Source organism: Hermetia illucens, chromosome 6 (assembly GCF_905115235.1).
Source record: "Hermetia illucens chromosome 6, iHerIll2.2.curated.20191125, whole genome shotgun sequence".
NCBI classification, from domain to species: Eukaryota; Metazoa; Arthropoda; class Insecta; order Diptera; family Stratiomyidae; genus Hermetia; species Hermetia illucens.
The window spans coordinates 54,783,192-54,801,887 of NC_051854.1; the positions used below are offsets into that span (position 1 = coordinate 54,783,192).

The 18,696-nt window shown below is 41.0% G+C and overlaps 1 protein-coding gene across 1 annotated transcript in view; it reads left to right on the top strand.

Moving 5' to 3' along the window:
* Positions 1–18,696, top strand: part of LOC119658870 (1-phosphatidylinositol 4,5-bisphosphate phosphodiesterase epsilon-1-like) — a 401,183-nt gene that overhangs the window by 357,294 nt on the left and 25,193 nt on the right. The window contains exons 6-7 of the mRNA XM_038066640.1: positions 5,353–5,842; positions 5,910–6,718. Coding sequence (XP_037922568.1) covers positions 5,353–5,842; positions 5,910–6,718 — 1,299 coding nt within the window. The remainder of the gene's footprint in view (positions 1–5,352; positions 5,843–5,909; positions 6,719–18,696) is intronic.

The window sequence follows — 18,696 nt, forward strand, 5'->3', positions numbered from 1 at the left end:
AAGGGGTCATCGCATTTTCCCTATCTGCATTAATGGGCAGAGCATCAAATGCGTCGATCAATTTATATATCCAGGAAGCGTTGTTTCTGCCGTCAATGGCACCGACGCATTAACAATGTGAGATCCACTTTTGCCGCCTTGTTTAGAATCTAGAAATGCAAATACCTCAACACCAGGGTCAAGTTGTGATCGTTCGGTGCTAGTGTTCTTTCCGTATTGCTATATGTGAGTAGCATATGGAAAGCGACGAAAAAATACACCCCAATCACACCTCCGACATTAAAACCACCCCAAACGGGCTTTTTTACGGATGTAATAGTATCTCTTCTAGCACATGTGGGTGCATATATTTTGTTTCTTGGTAAAGCCATTCAGCCAGAAATGAGCTTCATTGCTAAAGATGACTTTACGATGAAATTTTCCATTTTATTCAAGCTTTTCGGGAGCCTGTAATGACAATAATGATAGCGGTGGTTAAAATACTCCTGAGTGGCCGGACACGACCAAGAGGGGATCCTTTGAGCACTTCAATCCCTCATGTGTCATTGTATAAAACTTCACGTGCCCTTTCCCAGTCGTGGGTCTGCACCTGATCCAGAAAAATAAACACAAACCGGGGATTCGCATGCATCACGAATTAAATCTCAAAATAAAACTAAAACAAGTCGAGATACCGGAAGCTATACGCTTCGAGTATAAAGGTTTTCTGTTCATCTTATGTGAGGAACTCTCTGTGCACGATTTTCCATTCGCACATAGCTAAGTATGCGAAATATTCCGTGATATCTTGCCAAGCTTGAAGTTGTTCATAATAAATAAACAAATAATTCTATTACCGCATAACGATGCATACATATATATGTGCGTATCAACATATATCCAGCGCGTCTTCACGCATTTCTACTTTACTCCTTGCACAAAAGAACATGTTCGTAAATTAAACCCGCCGTTCATATAAGTTCACTCTATATGATGATGACGTCATACACATCTTAGGGTGCAACGAATTTATCTGAAATGCGAAACGTCGACCTTCTATAACTTTGTTAATAATAGTTGGATTGCCTTCAAACTTTTCAGAATTACGTCCTATACTATTTCTAAAATATGATAATACATTATTATTAACTTTGTTTTTGCAGATATCGGAACGGGATGTATGTTCAGATCTAGGTCTCATATAGATGCATCACTGTGATTTTTTCAGATTTTTGGGTTGGACAGGCTCTAAGAACGAGACCTGTTTCACTTTTTGGGACACACATCTTGAGCCCTCACTCCTCGATGCTCGACCCAATATCAGCTTTGAAAAGTACTAATCAACCCCTTTCATTTAATACCCCACATGACCATATTCTGTGAAAAAAAAAATTACACTCCACTCTCACATGTATCCACGATCCATCCACGATGGATAACATCCTCGATCAATCTTTCCCCAGCCTCAGATATATTGTGGGGCGCGGCCTACCCTGCCTAAACATCCTGAGGCCATTGAAAGATTGGAGGATGTCCCTTTTCTAGATGAGTTTTGCGAGAATGGAGAGAAGAAAGGGAAAATAAAGTCCTCAAATCAGAAGTGTCTAGATACAACTCATTATAAAGTATATTTTCCATAATAATGCCAAAATTACTAAATTAGATGAAAAAAGCAGAATTGTAGAGGAACAAAAAAATTTAAATGATAAAATAATAAATTATAGGAAAGGCTAAACTTAATATATAAAATAATCAAAAAAAGCTAAAGAGAAAATAATAAACAAATAGAAGGAAACAAAACCAAATTCAAGGATCTAGAAGGATCTTAGAAAAAAGACTAATAAGCAAAAACCGTAAATAAAAGAAGAAACATGCGGACCCTCCCCCCTTTAGAGACCAAAGGTGAAGTTATCTTTACAAAATTCGAAACCCCCCACTCTTCCATGAAGGAACACATTCAAAGGCAAGGAAAACAAATTATTGCAAGTGTAATTTTTTTCATTAATCACACATAATTAATCAACAGCATCCAGTAGCGGAATCTAGTGCTGACCAGCTATCAGAAATAGAATTCGAATACATCTCACTGCGGTTTCCACTCACTTTCTTATGCTGTGACAGTTACCATTCTTCCTTCTTCATTTATCTCTCTTCTCTTTTTTCATAAAATGTCTTCTAATTATTTCTCCTGAATAAAGTTTTTCAATGTTCTTCTTTAAAACTTATTACCACTGTCGGAGGAATGACACCACTCACGAAGAAAAAGAAAGCATCCACTGGGCGTAAATGCATACGTTTACAAAAAGAAAGTAGAATTATCAAACAGTCAAATCAGAGGTTACTAAATACTTTTTCTTATATAAATCACCGATTTTCGCTTCAGGGGTCTTTTCTACCATGACTGGCACCCTGCCCAGATATTTTCTTTCAATTTGACACCTTCTGCACGCCTTCTTCGAATGGTGCTCTTCCTTATATTAGAATTTCACTTTTTCTCACTTCCTCTGTTCACGAAGGTAAAAGCAAATTATATGTTTGCTTTTATACTTTAGGTGATTAGTAAAGACAGGTTACAATGTTCACTTTTCCATCATAAAATACGTCGCCAGTTATCCCCAGGTCGAAAGTGAAAATATCCATATAATCCACTCCCCGGTCCAACTGTTCTGCTGTTCATTTATCAGCTGGTCCCGGTCCCACTAATTCAACATGCAAAATACATTTTCAATCGCTTCAACCAGAAACAACCGTTAGGCTTGCATTCCATAATATATGACCTGATCAAGTTTGAGTGCAAGGTCAATATTCCCTTCTGACCGGTCATGCAATATTCGAATATTGTTATTATGTACAAATGAGCAATTTACATATAAATATATAAATGAAGTTGAATTTTAGGGAAGGTAACAGGTGGTAGGTGTTGATAAATGAAATGAAATGATTAATTTTTAACAATTTTAAATGGTTGATGTAAAGAAATGTCGAGAAAGGAAGGGGAGAATATTACATATTAGCAAATGCATTCCCTTTTCAGATTGTCTCTGGCAAAGGCGAATCAAAGACTGCACCTGTTGCACCACAAGCCCAATTGGGGAAAATTTCAACGTTTGAAATGACCAAATGGCTTTAATGAGTCAATTTAACTGTGTAAGGATGAAAGCAAAGATCTTTCCGAAAAATACCCCACAGTGTGGTTCCAGCGGTGCCCAATTTCTGAAAACGCCGGAAAATCCACTGATTTAGCTCATTTTGACTAGATATAGTTACGGTCGCGATATTTTCGTCATCTCGAGTGGTTGTTTGTGCTGGCTGTTTACCGCCAGAAAATCCAATAATGAAAATATAGACTCAAATTTATCACACAATAATACGCACAGCCTCGTCGCATAGGAAGCCTATTGCGGCCGCGAATTGGAGTACGTGCTCTTAAAGTTGACCATCGTGATACTAACGCTGGTGATCTTAGATTGCAAATTTTTTTTTGGCACAAAAGACATAACTTTGCCCTATCATAAGTTTGTTAATAATGGTGCCAATTCCATCAAACTATCACTATCACGCTCAATATAATAGCCTATATTACTGCAAAAGTTGATGATTCTCCAATAAACCTAAGGGGGCTTTCCAGTCAATTTCTAAAAATGTACTAATAATAAATATATTATTAACTTAATTAAACATATATCGATATGGAGGATATTTTGAGGCCTAGATACCATATAGTAGCAACTTCGTGACTTTTTCATATTCTTCGGCTGAGTAGTTTCTGAGAACAGACCCGTAAAAGGGATGATCACTTTCTCATCCCTGGTTTCCCCTTTTCGCATTAAATGTCAGAACTGCGCTTTGGAAAGTATTAATCAGGAGTTTTCATTTGATACGCCACATGACACATTTTGAGAAAAAAAATTATTCACTCCTCTTTTACACGCCCCCCTTAAACTCAACGTAGAATCTCCACTGAATTTCGTATCAATAAGAGTAACCATTTCTGGGAAAGTGGGCGTAACAGATAAACAAACAGACAGACGGACGGACGGACAGACAGTAAACCAATTTTAATAAGGTTTTATTTCACAGAAAATCTGAAAAGAAAATAATTTGGTCAGAATTGAAAGGCACAGATTAACTTGTTGATTTTTCAAGAAATGGCGACTCTCTTGTGCTGAAATGTCCCCCAAACTGATACTTTTGGGGAATACGGGGTTGTTAACTTTAGTCTGGGAATAGTTACATCCCCGACAATTTGTAGTTAAGACAAACTCGAAATTATTTGATTTAAGGTCAATCTCCTTTAAAGTGGGCGAGGTGTCAGTACTCCATCTAACTTTCACAGTGATCGTAACTACTGTGAAGTGAAGTCTGCAAAATTACAAATGGTCATTGTATATTATATACGAGAGTTGCAGAATCCGAATCGCCTACAAAGGGTGCGCAAAGGCTTCCACATCCTTTAATACTCGAGCAGGAAAGACGATATTAGGACCCTCTATTTTTGTTTATAGAACTGTCCATTTTTCACGTTCGAATTACACAATTTCCCAAAGTCGAAAATCATCCTCTGTGTTCAAGGCTATATCCGGGAATATAATTCTGTATACTGCCTGAACCAAGGGTTTGCCGATTCATTAGCGCTCTCAGCGGACATTCCACACTGTGCACTACGCTGTTTGACCGGAATCTACTTCAATTCAAAGACTGCCTCCTAAGAGTCCAAGTTCTCACATAAGATACAGCGAAAGGGGGTGGACTTTTCCACTCTCACTGTAAAGTATTTAAACGCACAAATATTAAAACTCAAAAAAGTCCGTCAATTTGTCGTGCTCGATATTCGACCGAGATCTTTTATCTTCTAAAATCTTGTACTTTATTGTTTCACCGCGTATCTCCGATTGAGATCCTTTCTTATCTACTTTAGAGCGTAAACTGGACAAGTGGAAGGGTTTCAAACTAAACCTGTTTTCACACACACATATTCACCACACACATGTATTATTGGAAGATCTCCGTCAAGATCTATTCCCAATGTTTTCATTTTTGTAGGATTGCAAGCTATCGCAACAAGTTAGTACGTCTACTAATTGCATGTTACCATGCTCGTCCTACACGTTTAACTAAACCTCTTCCACGACAATTATGTAATTACGTAGTTTTAATCCGATTGCGCATTGATAATCAATGAGTCGGAGACACTTTAACTCTCATTGCACATTCCGAATACGAAATAAGTGGGAGACATAGAGCTCATATTTTGTCTCAGTTTTAGCTTTTTACACATTTCGATTTTACCACTATCTATAATATATCTACAATATACAAAATGCTATAACTCTTGAGACCTTTATTAATAACTTTCTATTTTCTTTTTTGCAGATCGCCAACTTTAAAACCGTACCTGGCAGCATTCACCGATAATGGTAAAATACCAGCCTTAGATTTTCTATCGGCCGCGCTCGAATCCGTTGAATACGAGAAAGCCTTAGGACGTGCTCTCGCCATTCCCGAATGTCGTGTCATACCATGTTTCAAAGTATTCCTCAAGGAACTCAAAGAACAAATTTCACAATCTCTTTCGGTTGGCAATGTATCCATACCAGGTGGAGGAACGGCAATTGTGTCAACAACATGCACACCCTCTGTAGCGGCAACATCATATTCACTTCAACGATCACCCAATTCGTCGACAGATTCTTCGTCGATATCGTTAATTGATATTGAACCTGTTGTTACGAATCGAACAAATAATAATAATCTAGTCGAATCCGTAAGCCGTGGAGTTCAGACCAACATAAAACCTTCCTACAGTTTTCGCCCCGACTCCACCAGCCTATCTCAAACGAATAAATGGAGTAGTAGGTTATTGGTATGTGCCCTCGATCAAGTTTCTAGCTCAATTTCTGACTAACCAGCCTTAATCTCACTTTTTGCAGTACATATCTGATTATAATGGTGAAGATCATTACTTCACAAAATTGGGATCATCGGGTCTGATCAGTCAAGATCAGATCTATCGAACACAAGCTGTGATGGATCACATCGATCAATGTCATCAACATCATCATGCCTTAAGTAAAGAGTCGTCAACTAGTCTCTTGGATTTCCTACGTACGTCAGCCTTTAGCCCGAAACTAATGGCCGCGACGACAACGTATCAAACCGAAGCCGACGAACATGAAGAGGACTACGAAGTGGAAATAGGCAACTACAACCCGGTGCAACCTCTTTTCAATGATCATGGCGTAGGAATGATACCAATTTCGTCACCACATCACAAAATCGATCACCATATCCTGCAAATTATGCATCATGGTACCACAGCAGTTATTTGGGAACCCGAAACACCATCGGATCGATCGTGCTATAAGTTTTTTCGACTGGAGCGATCTTGTTCCACGGTTAGCTGGCACAAACCCACCTGGGGACGGCTAAGAACTCATCCTGAGTTCAATTTGGCAATCAATCCAGAAGAATTGGTCGCTCCCCGGCTCACTTCACGACCGCAGATTAGTCAAATAGAGTTTGAATCGATGAGTCCTACAATTGACGAAGGGTTCTTGGATTTAACAACTGTCAAAGAAATCACCATGGGTTCAAGAAATCATGAGTATGATGCCGACCTTCTGTCAGCAGGGAAGCGATTTGGATTGACCCATGTGGAATGTTGTGTATCGATCTTATATGGCACTTCGTTAAGTGATAACCGAGTGTTATGTTTGCTGTGTCCACCGATGTTATGCAGGTTGGTATGGCTCATTTAATTTTTTAGGTAAACCCCTAAAAGTGTTTAAATTTAAAGTCTAATTAGATAGAACCCCAGCAATCGATTTCATGGCAAATAAGCCTTACGAATCATTATCTACTATTAGGGATAAAATAAGTTAGCCATACTCCCTCGACCTTCAACGACCCGTAACCCGTCATGAGGTATCCAAAAAATCCGATTTCGCCTGAATCGTAAAACATTAACGGGTCTGAGTTACCACCACACTATATTCGAGATTTTGTTTCATAAGGTTCTACCTGTAAACCAATTTTCCTCTTCCATTCTAGCCTTTGTTCCGTTTGGTATTGAGCGGGTAGTTGGTGATCTCCACTTCTTTCCATTTTAAGCGGAGGAGTCGCTTTCTACCGAATCGATTCTTTGAGCGAATCTTAGTGTCAATGGGGATAATATGAACAAACCATGGATGTGTTTTCCCTGACGCCTAATCGATCGCGAAAGTCCTCATTTTCAACTTAATCATTGCTAGCCGCGCCACTGGTCATGTGACATTACGAGTACGAGCTTTTAAACAATGGCTAGCACTCGAAAACAAAAAAGGCGACAGGTTCAAAAAGGCAGGAGTAGTTCACGTTCATGTTCAGTTCACCAGTAATTTCATGATACAGTATCACTCCGAGGTGTACCAAACACTAACCTCTAGGCAGATCACTGTCCCTGAGAGTGATGGTTGAACATTGAGATCGGGATTCAAAAATCCAAGTTTCAACGAATTTGGGCATATCCTGTGTTGCATCCTTGATTCATTCTGTCCAACCGGTTTTCTGTTTCCAGTCCAATTTTTTTACCTCATATTATGAAGTTCCTAATTTAGCCTAAGGGCTTTACATTTAGAGTAACCACCGCGCAAAATTTATTGCCCTCCTTGCTGAGTCCGCAATTTCCGTTACCGCACTGTTCTAAGTAAACCTCGCTTTTCGGAATCCATACTGCCTAGCTGAGAAGCCACTCTCCGTTTCTGTGATCGGCACAAATCTGTTGTAAATAACCCAGCTAATCCCGAGGGCTTTGCTTTTGGCAATCTTCTTCGCGGTCTCCAGGACTTCTTCTGGTTACTACAGACATTTCATTGGAATCTATTCGAATAGTGGTAAGTTTCGATTCACCTAGAACTTGTAGGAAAGGAAAACTAATAATACATTACAGCAAATCAGACTTGCTAGTACGCACTTCTCTACAGATAAGGCCCCGCTTCCCTGAATAGTCTTTTAATGTGTTCAGTTCCTTCCTCGCTTCCAGTTCTTTCCTCGCCTTTCGATATCGGTTGTGTAACTCTTCAAAAGCAGGTTAATTTTTCGGATAGTTACCACATCGATTTCGTAACGCTTCTGGTGCTGACTTCAACCTGTAGCGGTCGAAGCCAATACCTAGTGCCCGCCTCAACCTATTTAGAACTATATAGAAACTTATCCTTCCTAGCTTAAAACTTTTTCAAATATTGATATAATGCCTGGGATTTATAAGATCTGGGCGCGATGTAACTATTCGGACAATATCATTATCCTCCCTTTAGAGGAAAATGGTCACCTTTAACTATGTTTCCTCCTGTTCCTGTCTTTTCATCCAAGGGGCAATATTCCGCATGGGGAAATGGTTCGATGAACATAGACGCTTCACTTCTTCTTTGATTTTCTCTCAAAACATCGCACAAGCACGCCATGCATTTTTGGGTAACTAGGATCGTGTTTTGTGGCCACACACTGCTATCACAATTCGTTTTTAAAATTTCTTATTTAGCATAACTCCACGGTACAAATGCTTTCTCATCCATGATTTATGCTGGCTCCCAATCCAAAAATCAGGACGCTGCCACTATATAGTGCCTAGGCTCCGAAATACCTTCCATACCGATTCAAATAATGTTAATAATATTATATTACTATAATTTTTAGTAATTGGCTTCGAAGCCCTCTTAAGTCTATCCTAGCGCCACGGAATTTTGTAGTAATGTAGGCTATAAATAGAGCATGATTCTACCTAGTTCGGCGGAAACCGCACTATTGCTAACAAAATTAAAGACTTTGAATGTCAATATCACCTGAAAGTGGATATTTTCACATATATTATGAGCTAGGTATTACATGGACAAATGCCCACTGAAATATTTTTATAAAAGAAATACACAAAACCTTTCATACCTAAAACGTCCAGCTTCTGGTTTTCCAACTTGTTTTCTTATTCACAGATATTTCTGTTTGGGCTAACCACCCAACAGAAAAAAGGACGATTGACATTTGGCTTCATTTAGGGGCAACTTATAAGATGTTTACTAGTTTTTGCCTTGAAAGCCGACTGAAAGCTGTCGCCATGTGTTTTTCGCTTCCCTATATTTATAAACACGACATGAATATAAATCATGACGAAAACAAACTATTTTAAGTCATTGTTTTAAAATTGGGGAGTGTTAATTCCGTATTAAATCGATGACCGACAGGGGTCCAGGATCTCTCAATCATTAAACAAAAATTTGCTTCGACCCTGCACTGGGTGAACTAGATCCCGACAACAGTTTTCGGTCACCTTTCTCTAAAGTCTGAGGTGAGTCAGGGTTTGATGCGTTGCCCTGCCCCGGATAAAACCGTAATTTTCCGTTTTTATGGGAAAATAATTATTAAGATGTGCAATTAAAATCTGATTTTCCAGGGAGCGTAGAAAAGCCATTTATAAGTTTGTACTGGATATTTTACCTTTTGTCCAAGCTGCAATGGAATATCTTTTTCTCCTGTCTAAAATTAAAATCTAAAAAGAAAACGACAGGCTTTACGGCAATGTTTATGCATTTATGCACCTTTAAGCTGAGAGAAGCTCGAAGATGTTTCTTTGGACCAATGGCGTGATCATGGCAAGTTCGAAGTACGAATATTTGCGATCAATAAGAGGTTGCGCCAATCCTGAAAAAATTGCCGATGGTATGGTCAAGTAATTCGCGCTAAAGAAAATTCACTGATTGGTCTGAACATCGAAGCCATGTGATTTGAAAGCCTCGCGATTACATCCAGATTAGATTTTTGACAGAACAAAATGGCGGAACTGATCGTGATGACCCGATCCCGCTTCTAAACGGGAGTAAGGCTGAAGAGGAAGAAGAAAATAAGCTGAAAGAAGCGGAGCAGACCGGGAAGATGATAAGTTCCGCCAAATGAAGAAAGATGACTAGTTATATTAAGTAGTTCAGCAGGGAACCGGAAGAACTGGCAGTTGTTTTATTGGCGTAGATCTCGTTACTGCTTTAGAGATTTCTCCCTCTGCAAAAAGAAAGACAAATACATGTAGACGTCTACTAGCCTCAGATCAGATTTTAACAAGGTTTTTCGTCGACCAATTTTCCCTCGCTACAGTCTCAAAAAGTACTATCACATCCCCGAATTGTTTCGAATGGCAAGAATAAAGAAAAGGTAGTCTATTGAAAGGAATTATTCTCAAAGATGGAACGACGAATAATCGAACAGGGCCGGGGCACATTACGTGGAGCCGAACTAGGCCCTAGGCCAAGATGTCACTGCATTTCATTCAGAAGTGAAAGCAATAAAGTTGGAGGAGAATTTATGGAGAAAGTGAAGGCATTCTCAAATTCATATTCTCACTGATGGTCAGTACAGATCCTATGACCGAATGGGACAAAGGCTAAAGAAGAAAAAGAAGCTAGCCAAACCAGATCTGCATTAGCCCAGGAATGAAAGAATACCTTAAAGGAGGAGGAAGGTTTTGAAGAGGGCTGTCTACTCAACAGGTTAAAGAAGGGTAAACGTTCTGGTGAAACCTGCAGTTTGCAAAACAGAGGAAAATGATAACGGTACTTATTGATTCAGCTCTGAAATTTGATTCTGCTGTTGGGTAGAACCAGTACAAAGAGATTCGGAATACTCTAAGGAAGAGCGTAAGGTCGGCTAAATTACCATCATGAAGACACTTTCGCGAAGACAGCGGGAGGTATCCAGAAAACGATGAAGGGACTTCAAACTATATGCTTAAAGTGCGCTTTCTAGGCTACAAGTTCATAGGGATGACAAACTTAATAATCTTCACTAACGGGTCCCTCAAGGAGGACGGATTGAATTTCTCGGAAAACTCGGTTATGGAACTGGCACGACCTGTTGGAAAAATGACTACTATATTTAGGCGAGATTTGTGCCATTTTATTGGCAGCAGAAGTAAGTTTGTGACGAAAATGGTGGAGTCGCATCATTACAATCTGTTCTGACAGTTGGGCAGCGTTATCAGAACTGAATATCGTCAACATATCAAGCCAATTGGAGTGAAGTTTCCAACTGCTGAGAATAGGCCGTCTAAACGAAACATTCCCATTCTGGATGCCTTGGGCACTTGATCAACGCTGGTAATGAGAAAGATACCAGACTCGCCAAGGGTGTCCAAAATGTTGGACCAGAGCCAGCATAAATCATGGATGAGAAAGCATTTGTACCGTGTAGTTATGCTAAATAAGAAATTTTAAAAACGAATTGTGATAGCAGTGTGTGGCCACAAAACACGATCCTAGTTACCCAAAAATGCATGGCGTGCTTGTGCGATGTTTTGAGAGAAAATCAAAGAAGAAGTGAAGCGTCTATGTTCATCGAACCATTTCCCCATGCGGAATATTGCCCCTTGGATGAAAAGACAGGAACAGGAGGAAACATAGTTAAAGGTGACCATTTTCCTCTAAAGGGAGGATAATGATATTGTCCGAATAGTTACATCGCGCCCAGATCTTATAAATCCCAGGCATTATATCAATATTTGAAAAAGTTTTAAGCTAGGAAGGATAAGTTTCTATATAGTTCTAAATAGGTCGAAGCCAATACCTAGTGCCCGCCTCAACCTATTTAGAACTATATAGAAACTTGAAAAAGTTTTAAGCTAGGAAGGATAAGTTTCTATATAGTTCTAAATAGGTCGAAGCCAATACCTAGTGCCCGCCTCAACCTATTTAGAACTATATAGAAACTTATCCTTCCTAGCTTAAAACTTTTTCAAATATTGATATAATGCGTGGGATTTGTAAGATCTGGGCGCGATGTAACTATTCGGACAATATCATTATCCTCCCTTTAGAGGAAAATGGTCACCTTTAACTATGGTTCCTCCTGTTCCTGTCTTTTCATCCAAGGGGCAATATTCCGCATGGGGAAATGGTTCGGTGAACATAGACGCTTCACTTCTTCTTTGATTTTCTCTGAAAACATCGCACAAGCACGCCATGAATTTTTGGGTAACTAGGATCGTGTTTTGTGGCCACACACTGCTATCTCAATTCGTTTTTAAAATTTCTTATTTAGCATAACTCCACGATACAAATGCTTTCTCATTCATGATTTATCGTGGCTCTGGTCCAACATTCTGGATTCACAACCTTGGCGAGGCAGTCTGTTATCTTTCTCATTACCCATTGCCCAAGGCACCCAGAATGGGAATGTTTCATTTAGACGGCCTATTCTCAGCAGTAACTGTTGGAAACTTCACTCCAATTGGCTTGATATGTTGACGATATTCAGTTCTGATAACGCTGCCCAACTGTTAGAACAGATTGTAATGATGCGACTCCACCATTTTCGTAGCACACATCTCCGCCTAAAATATAGTGGCCATTTTTCCAACAGGTGGTGCCAGTTCCATAACCGAGTTTTCCGAGAAATTCAATCCGTCCTCCTTGAGGGACCCGTTAGTGAAGATTATTAAGTTTGTCCTCCCTATGAACTTGTAGCCTAGAAAGCGCACTTTAAGCATATAGTTTGAAGTCCCTTCATCGCTTTCTGGATACCTCCCGCTGTCTTCGCGAAAGTATCTTCATGATGGTAATTTAGCCGACCTTACGCTCTTCCTTAGAATATTCCGAATCGTTTTGTACTGGTTCTACCCAACAGCAGAATCAAATTTCAGAGCTGAATCAATAAGTACCCTTATCATTTTCCTCTGTTTTGCAAACTGCAGGTTTCACCAGAACGTTTACCCTTCTTTAACCTGTTGAGTAGACAGCCCTCTTCAAAACCTTCCTCCTCCTCTAAGGTATTCTGGCATTCCTGGGCTAATGCAGATCTGGTTTGCCTAGCTTCTTTTTCTTCTTTAGCCTTTGTCCCATTCGGTCATAGGATCTGTACTGACCGTCAGTGAGAATATGAATTTAAGAATGCCTTCACTTTCTCCATAAATTCTCCTCCAACTTTATTGCTTTCACTTCTGAATGAAATGCAGTGACATCTTGGCCTAGGGCCTAGTTCGGCTCCACGTAATGTGCCCCGGCCCTGTTCGATTATTCGTCGTTCCATCTTTGAGAATAATTCCTTTCAATAGACTACCTTTTCTTTATTCTTGCCATTCGAAACAATTCGGGGATGTGATAGTACTTTTTGAGACTGTAGCGAGGGAAAATTGGTCGACGAAAAACCTTGTTAAAATCTGATCTGAGGCTAGTAGACGTCTACATGTATTTGTCTTTCTTTTTGCAGAGGGAGAAATCTCTAAAGCAGTAACGAGATCTACGCCAATAAAACAACTGCCAGTTCTTCCGGTTCCCTGCTGAACTACTTAATATAACTAGTCATCTTTCTTCATTTGGCGGAACTTATCATCTTCCCGGTCTGCTCCGCTTCTTTCAGCTTATTTTCTTCTTCCTCTTCAGCCTTACTCCCGTTTAGAAGCGGGATCGGGTCATCACGATCAGTTCCGCCATTTTGTTCTGTCAAAAATCTAATCTGGATGTAATCGCGAGGCTTTCAAATCACATGGCTTCGATGTTCAGACCAATCAGTGAATTTTCTTTAGCGCGAATTACTTGACCATACCATCGGCAATTTTTTCAGGATTGGCGCAACCTCTTATTGATCGCAAATATTCGTACTTCGAACTTGCCATGATCACGCCATTGGTCCAAAGAAACATCTTCGAGCTTCTCTCAGCTTAAAGGTGCATAAATGCATAAACATTGCCGTAAAGCCTGTCGTTTTCTTTTTAGATTTTAATTTTAGACAGGAGAAAAAGCATATTCCATTGCAGCTTGGACAAAAGATAAAATATCCAGTACAAACTTATAAATGGCTTTTCTACGCTCCCTGGAAAATCAGATTTTAATTGCACATCTTAATAATTATTTTCCCATAAAAACGGAAAATTACGGTTTTATCCGGGGCAGGGCAACGCATCAAACCCTGACTCACCTCAGACTTTAGAGAAAGGTGACCGAAAACTGTTGTCGGGATCTAGTTCACCCAGTGCAGGGTCGAAGCAAATTTTTGTTTAATGATTGAGAGATCCTGGACCCCTGTCGGTCATCGATTTAATACGGAATTAACACTCCCCAATTTTAAAACAATGACTTAAAATAGTTTGTTTTCGTCATGATTTATATTCATGTCGTGTTTATAAATATAGGGAAGCGAAAAACACATGGCGACAGCTTTCAGTCGGCTTTCAAGGCAAAAACTAGTAAACATCTTATAAGTTGCCCCTAAATGAAGCCAAATGTCAATCGTCCTTTTTTCTGTTGGGTGGTTAGCCCAAACAGAAATATCTGTGAATAAGAAAACAAGTTGGAAAACCAGAAGCTGGACGTTTTAGGTATGAAAGGTTTTGTGTATTTCTTTTATAAAAATATTTCAGTGGGCATTTGTCCATGTAATACCTAGCTCATAATATATGTGAAAATATCCACTTTCAGGTGATATTGACATTCAAAGTCTTTAATTTTGTTAGCAATAGTGCGGTTTCCGCCGAACTAGGTAGAATCATGCTCTATTTATAGCCTACATTACTACAAAATTCCGTGGCGCTAGGATAGACTTAAGAGGGCTTCGAAGCCAATTACTAAAAATTATAGTAATATAATATTATTAACATTATTTGAATCGGTATGGAAGGTATTTCGGAGCCTAGGCACTATATAGTGGCAGCGTCCTGATTTTTGGATTGGGTAGTCTCTGAGAATGGGTCCTTTAAAGGAATGATCACTTTCGTCCCCCGCATTTCTCACCTTTTCAAAAAAAGTTAAAGACCGGCTTTGGAAATGACTAACCAAGACCTTTCATTTGATACCCCGCATGACTATATTTGCTGAAAAAAAATGTACCCCGCCTTTTGTATGTATGGGGACCCCCCTTTAAATTCTACATAAAAGGATGTAACTCACTGTATGCACGAGGTTTCACCAAATTTGGTGTCAATTGCTATGACCGTTTCTCAGAAAAATGCGTGTGGCAGACGGACAGTAAATCGATTTTAATATAGTTTTGTTTTTCATCAAACCTTAAAAAGGTAGGAGAAGGGCCTTTTAAATTAGTCCGATTTTCATAAAGTATTTTTCTTTAATTTCTGCTTAATGGGATAAGTATGTTAACCGTATTTACCACCTGTCCATACATCTCCTTCTTTCGGGGCCCTTCATCTGCAATGATGATGTAGCTGTAGACTGGGCCCACCTTTTTCTTTACGTAGGTGAGAGTCCTACTTACGTAAAATGTTTTGTCATAAGCATAATATATGTTAGGTGTTGCTTAAAATTTGCTTTTGAGGCTCCGATCAATTTCACATATATGAAGGCCAGTACGAAGGTAAGGATATGATTTCCAGTTGAATTGCAACATACTTTTTATTGATGACTGCTTCCAATTTTTTGCTGCAAGTGCCACTCTAGTTCTCTCTACCCACGCCTGTGAGTAAATTACTGATTCTTATAAGTGCAATTCAACAACCTCATGAACCTTTGCAACCACAAACAGAGCTACGCTATCATCCTAGCTCCTGGGTGGTCAAAGGGTAGTATAGGTCCCGGGGCGAAACGTGGATTGGTACCCACGATGGAGCATAAAACCTGGGAAATGCCTGCTGAACCAACACCAACAGCTCTACTACCAAACCCTATCTCCACCTCCACGTGGTGACCACTGGGAGCTCTTTCTTGACGAAAAGCTGCAGACGGAGAAGGATGAAGGCGAGTCTCCCGCGCCTAAAAACGGGACAAATTGTACCAACTGGTCCTCCAGGTTGGGGGTTGGGTAGGGCTGACAACCCTACACGGAAAACAACATGTTACGAAGCCACAACAGGAGCCTCGGATAGGACGGATTTCAAAACGACGGACCCGGCAACGACAAAGGAACAACGATTTGCGCATTTTCTCATGGAACGTGCGCTCCCTGTACAGAGATGAAGCTGATAAGCAGCTAGCCGATACCCTGTCCCAATATAGGGCTGATGTAACAGCGTTGCAAGAGATGCGATGGACAGGGACCGGTTTCCTGGAGAAGAGCCACTACACCATATATTATAGCGGCCATCCAGTAAACCATGTGCTCGGAGTAGGTTTCTTAGTCAGCCAAAAAATGAAACCTGCTGTTATCGGCTTTGAAAGTATAAGCGAACGGCTATGCACTCTGCGCTTGCGAGGCAAGTTTAGAAATATAAGCCTCATAAACGTTCACGCCCCTACAGAGGAGACTGCAGAGTCGGAGAAGGATACCTTCTACGAGGCAGTAGAAAGAACCCTCGAAGCCTGTCCCAGATATGATATCAAAATCATACTTGGGGATTTTAACAGCCAAGTAGGGAAGGAGCCCGTATTCAGGCGATACGTTGGCTCCCATAGCTTACACGAAAAAACAAATGATAACGGACTGCGGACTATTCAATTAGCAGGGTCACACGAAATGGTTGTTGGAAGTACTTGGTTTGCGCGGAAAGCGGTCCACAAACATACGTGGGCCTCTCCAGACGGGACCACTTTCAACCAAATTGACCACGTGTTGATCGAACGCCGCCACCTCTCAGCCTTGATGAATGTCAGGACATATAGGGGGGCCAATATAGACTCGGATCACTATCTCGTTGGCATGGTGCTCCGAGCTCGAATAACAATACCGCCTAGAATCCCCTCTGACAATCAGGTGAGAGTGAACACTGAAGCCATCCACAACACAACCCTCCGCGACACCTATAAGAGGGAAATGGATGCCGCAATAACCGCAGTCAATAGAGGACCTGGAGATGAAGCATCAACTAATGATCTTCACAACCACCTGAAGAACGTTATCATGGATACGGCCACAAATATACTTGGCCCCAGCCGCAAAAGGAGTCGGAACGGCTGGTTTGACGATGAATGTAAGCTAGCAACGGAACGGAAGAATGCCGCATACCGAGTAATGTTGCATTCTCAAAGAACGCGGGCACGCGCAGAGACTTATCACGAACTCCGTCGAGCGGAGAAGCGACTTCACAGACGGAAAAAGGAAGCCTGGGAGAACCAACAAGTCTGTGAACTAGAAAAGTACAGGGAGCAACCGCACCAGGCGCGGAAGTTTTACCAACAAGTCAGCAGGATGAAGCCTTATACACCTCGATGCTCATCGTGCCGAGACAAAGAGGGAAATCTGATTTCCGACAGAATGGGCATATTAGAGCGATGGGTTGAGTACTTTGATGAGCTACTGAACAACTAGAACATCGGCGAGTTGGAGGTCCCGCCAACTGAAGACGACGGACAAATACTGCCACCACCAAGTTTAGGAGAAACAGTCCGTGCAATTCATCGGCTAAAAAATCATAAGTCGCCAGGAGCCGATGGAATTACAGCCGAATTGGTTAAATATGGAGACGACCAGTTACACCAAGTGGTTCATCAACTTGTGCTCAAGGTATGGGACAGCGAATCAATGCCTGACGATTGGCAGCGAGGCATAATCTGTCTCATACATAAAAAGGGAGATATCACACAGTGCAGCAATTATAGAGGTATCACGTTGCTGAGTACCATCTATAAGATATTCTCCACTATCTTGCTAGGCCGGATAGCCCCATACGCCCAGAACATCATTGGCCCATACCAAAGAGGCTTCACTCCAGGCAAATCAGCAACAGATCAGATTTTCTCTCTGCGGCAGGCGATGGAAAAACTGTTGGAATATGGACAACAGTTGCACCATCTGTTCATCGACTTTGAAGCCGCCTATGATAGCATAGCCAGGGTAAAACTGTACACGGCCATGAGAGAATTCGGTATCCCGACGAAATTAATAAGACTGACTAAGCTGACCCTGACCAATGTGCGAGGCCAGATAAAAGCAGCAGGATCACTCTCAAGACCATTCGACATCAACAACGGTCTACGACAAGGGGATGCGCTATCATGCGTCCTCTTTAACCTGGCCCTCGAGAAGGTGATCCGTGATGCTGAGGTGAATGCAAGAGGTACGATCCTCTTCAAGTTCACCCAACTACAGGCCTATGCTGACGATATCGACATCATGGGAAGAACCACCCGAGACGTCCAAACTGCCTTCATCCAGATCGAGCAGGCGGCGCGAGATCTTGGGCTGCACATCAATGAAGGCAAGACAAAATACATGGTGGCAACGTCAGCACCGAAGACGAATCAACCAACAACATCAAACCGCACTGGTCAAACACAAGCACGAACAAGAATAAGGATAGGGGAATACAACTTTGAGACCGTTGACAATTTCTCCTATCTAGGGTCGAAAATCACAACCGATAACAACTACGATGATGAAATCCGCGCACGGTTGTTGTCAGCCAACAGAGCCTACTTCAGCTTACAAAGACTGTTCCGCTCGAAACGTCTCACCATAGGGTCAAAGCTCTTACTGTACAAGACTATGATCTTGCCAGTCCTCATGTATTCCTCGGAAACTTGGGTTCTTAGCAAGAAAAATTGCGAACTCTTGGCCGCGTTCGAGAGAAGAATCCTCCGAAGAATTTTTGGCCCCCTACATGAGGATGGACGATTCCGTAGCCTACACAATGACAAAATCTATGAGCGATACCATGACCGTCCGGTTGTGGATAAAATCCGGCTCAATAGGTTACGGTGGGCGGGTCACTTAATCCGTATGGATGAGGATGATCCCACCCGGAAAGTCTATAAGGGTAATATCTATGGTAGGAAAAGAAGACGAGGCAGACCCTGCCTAAGATGGAGCGATGGCGTG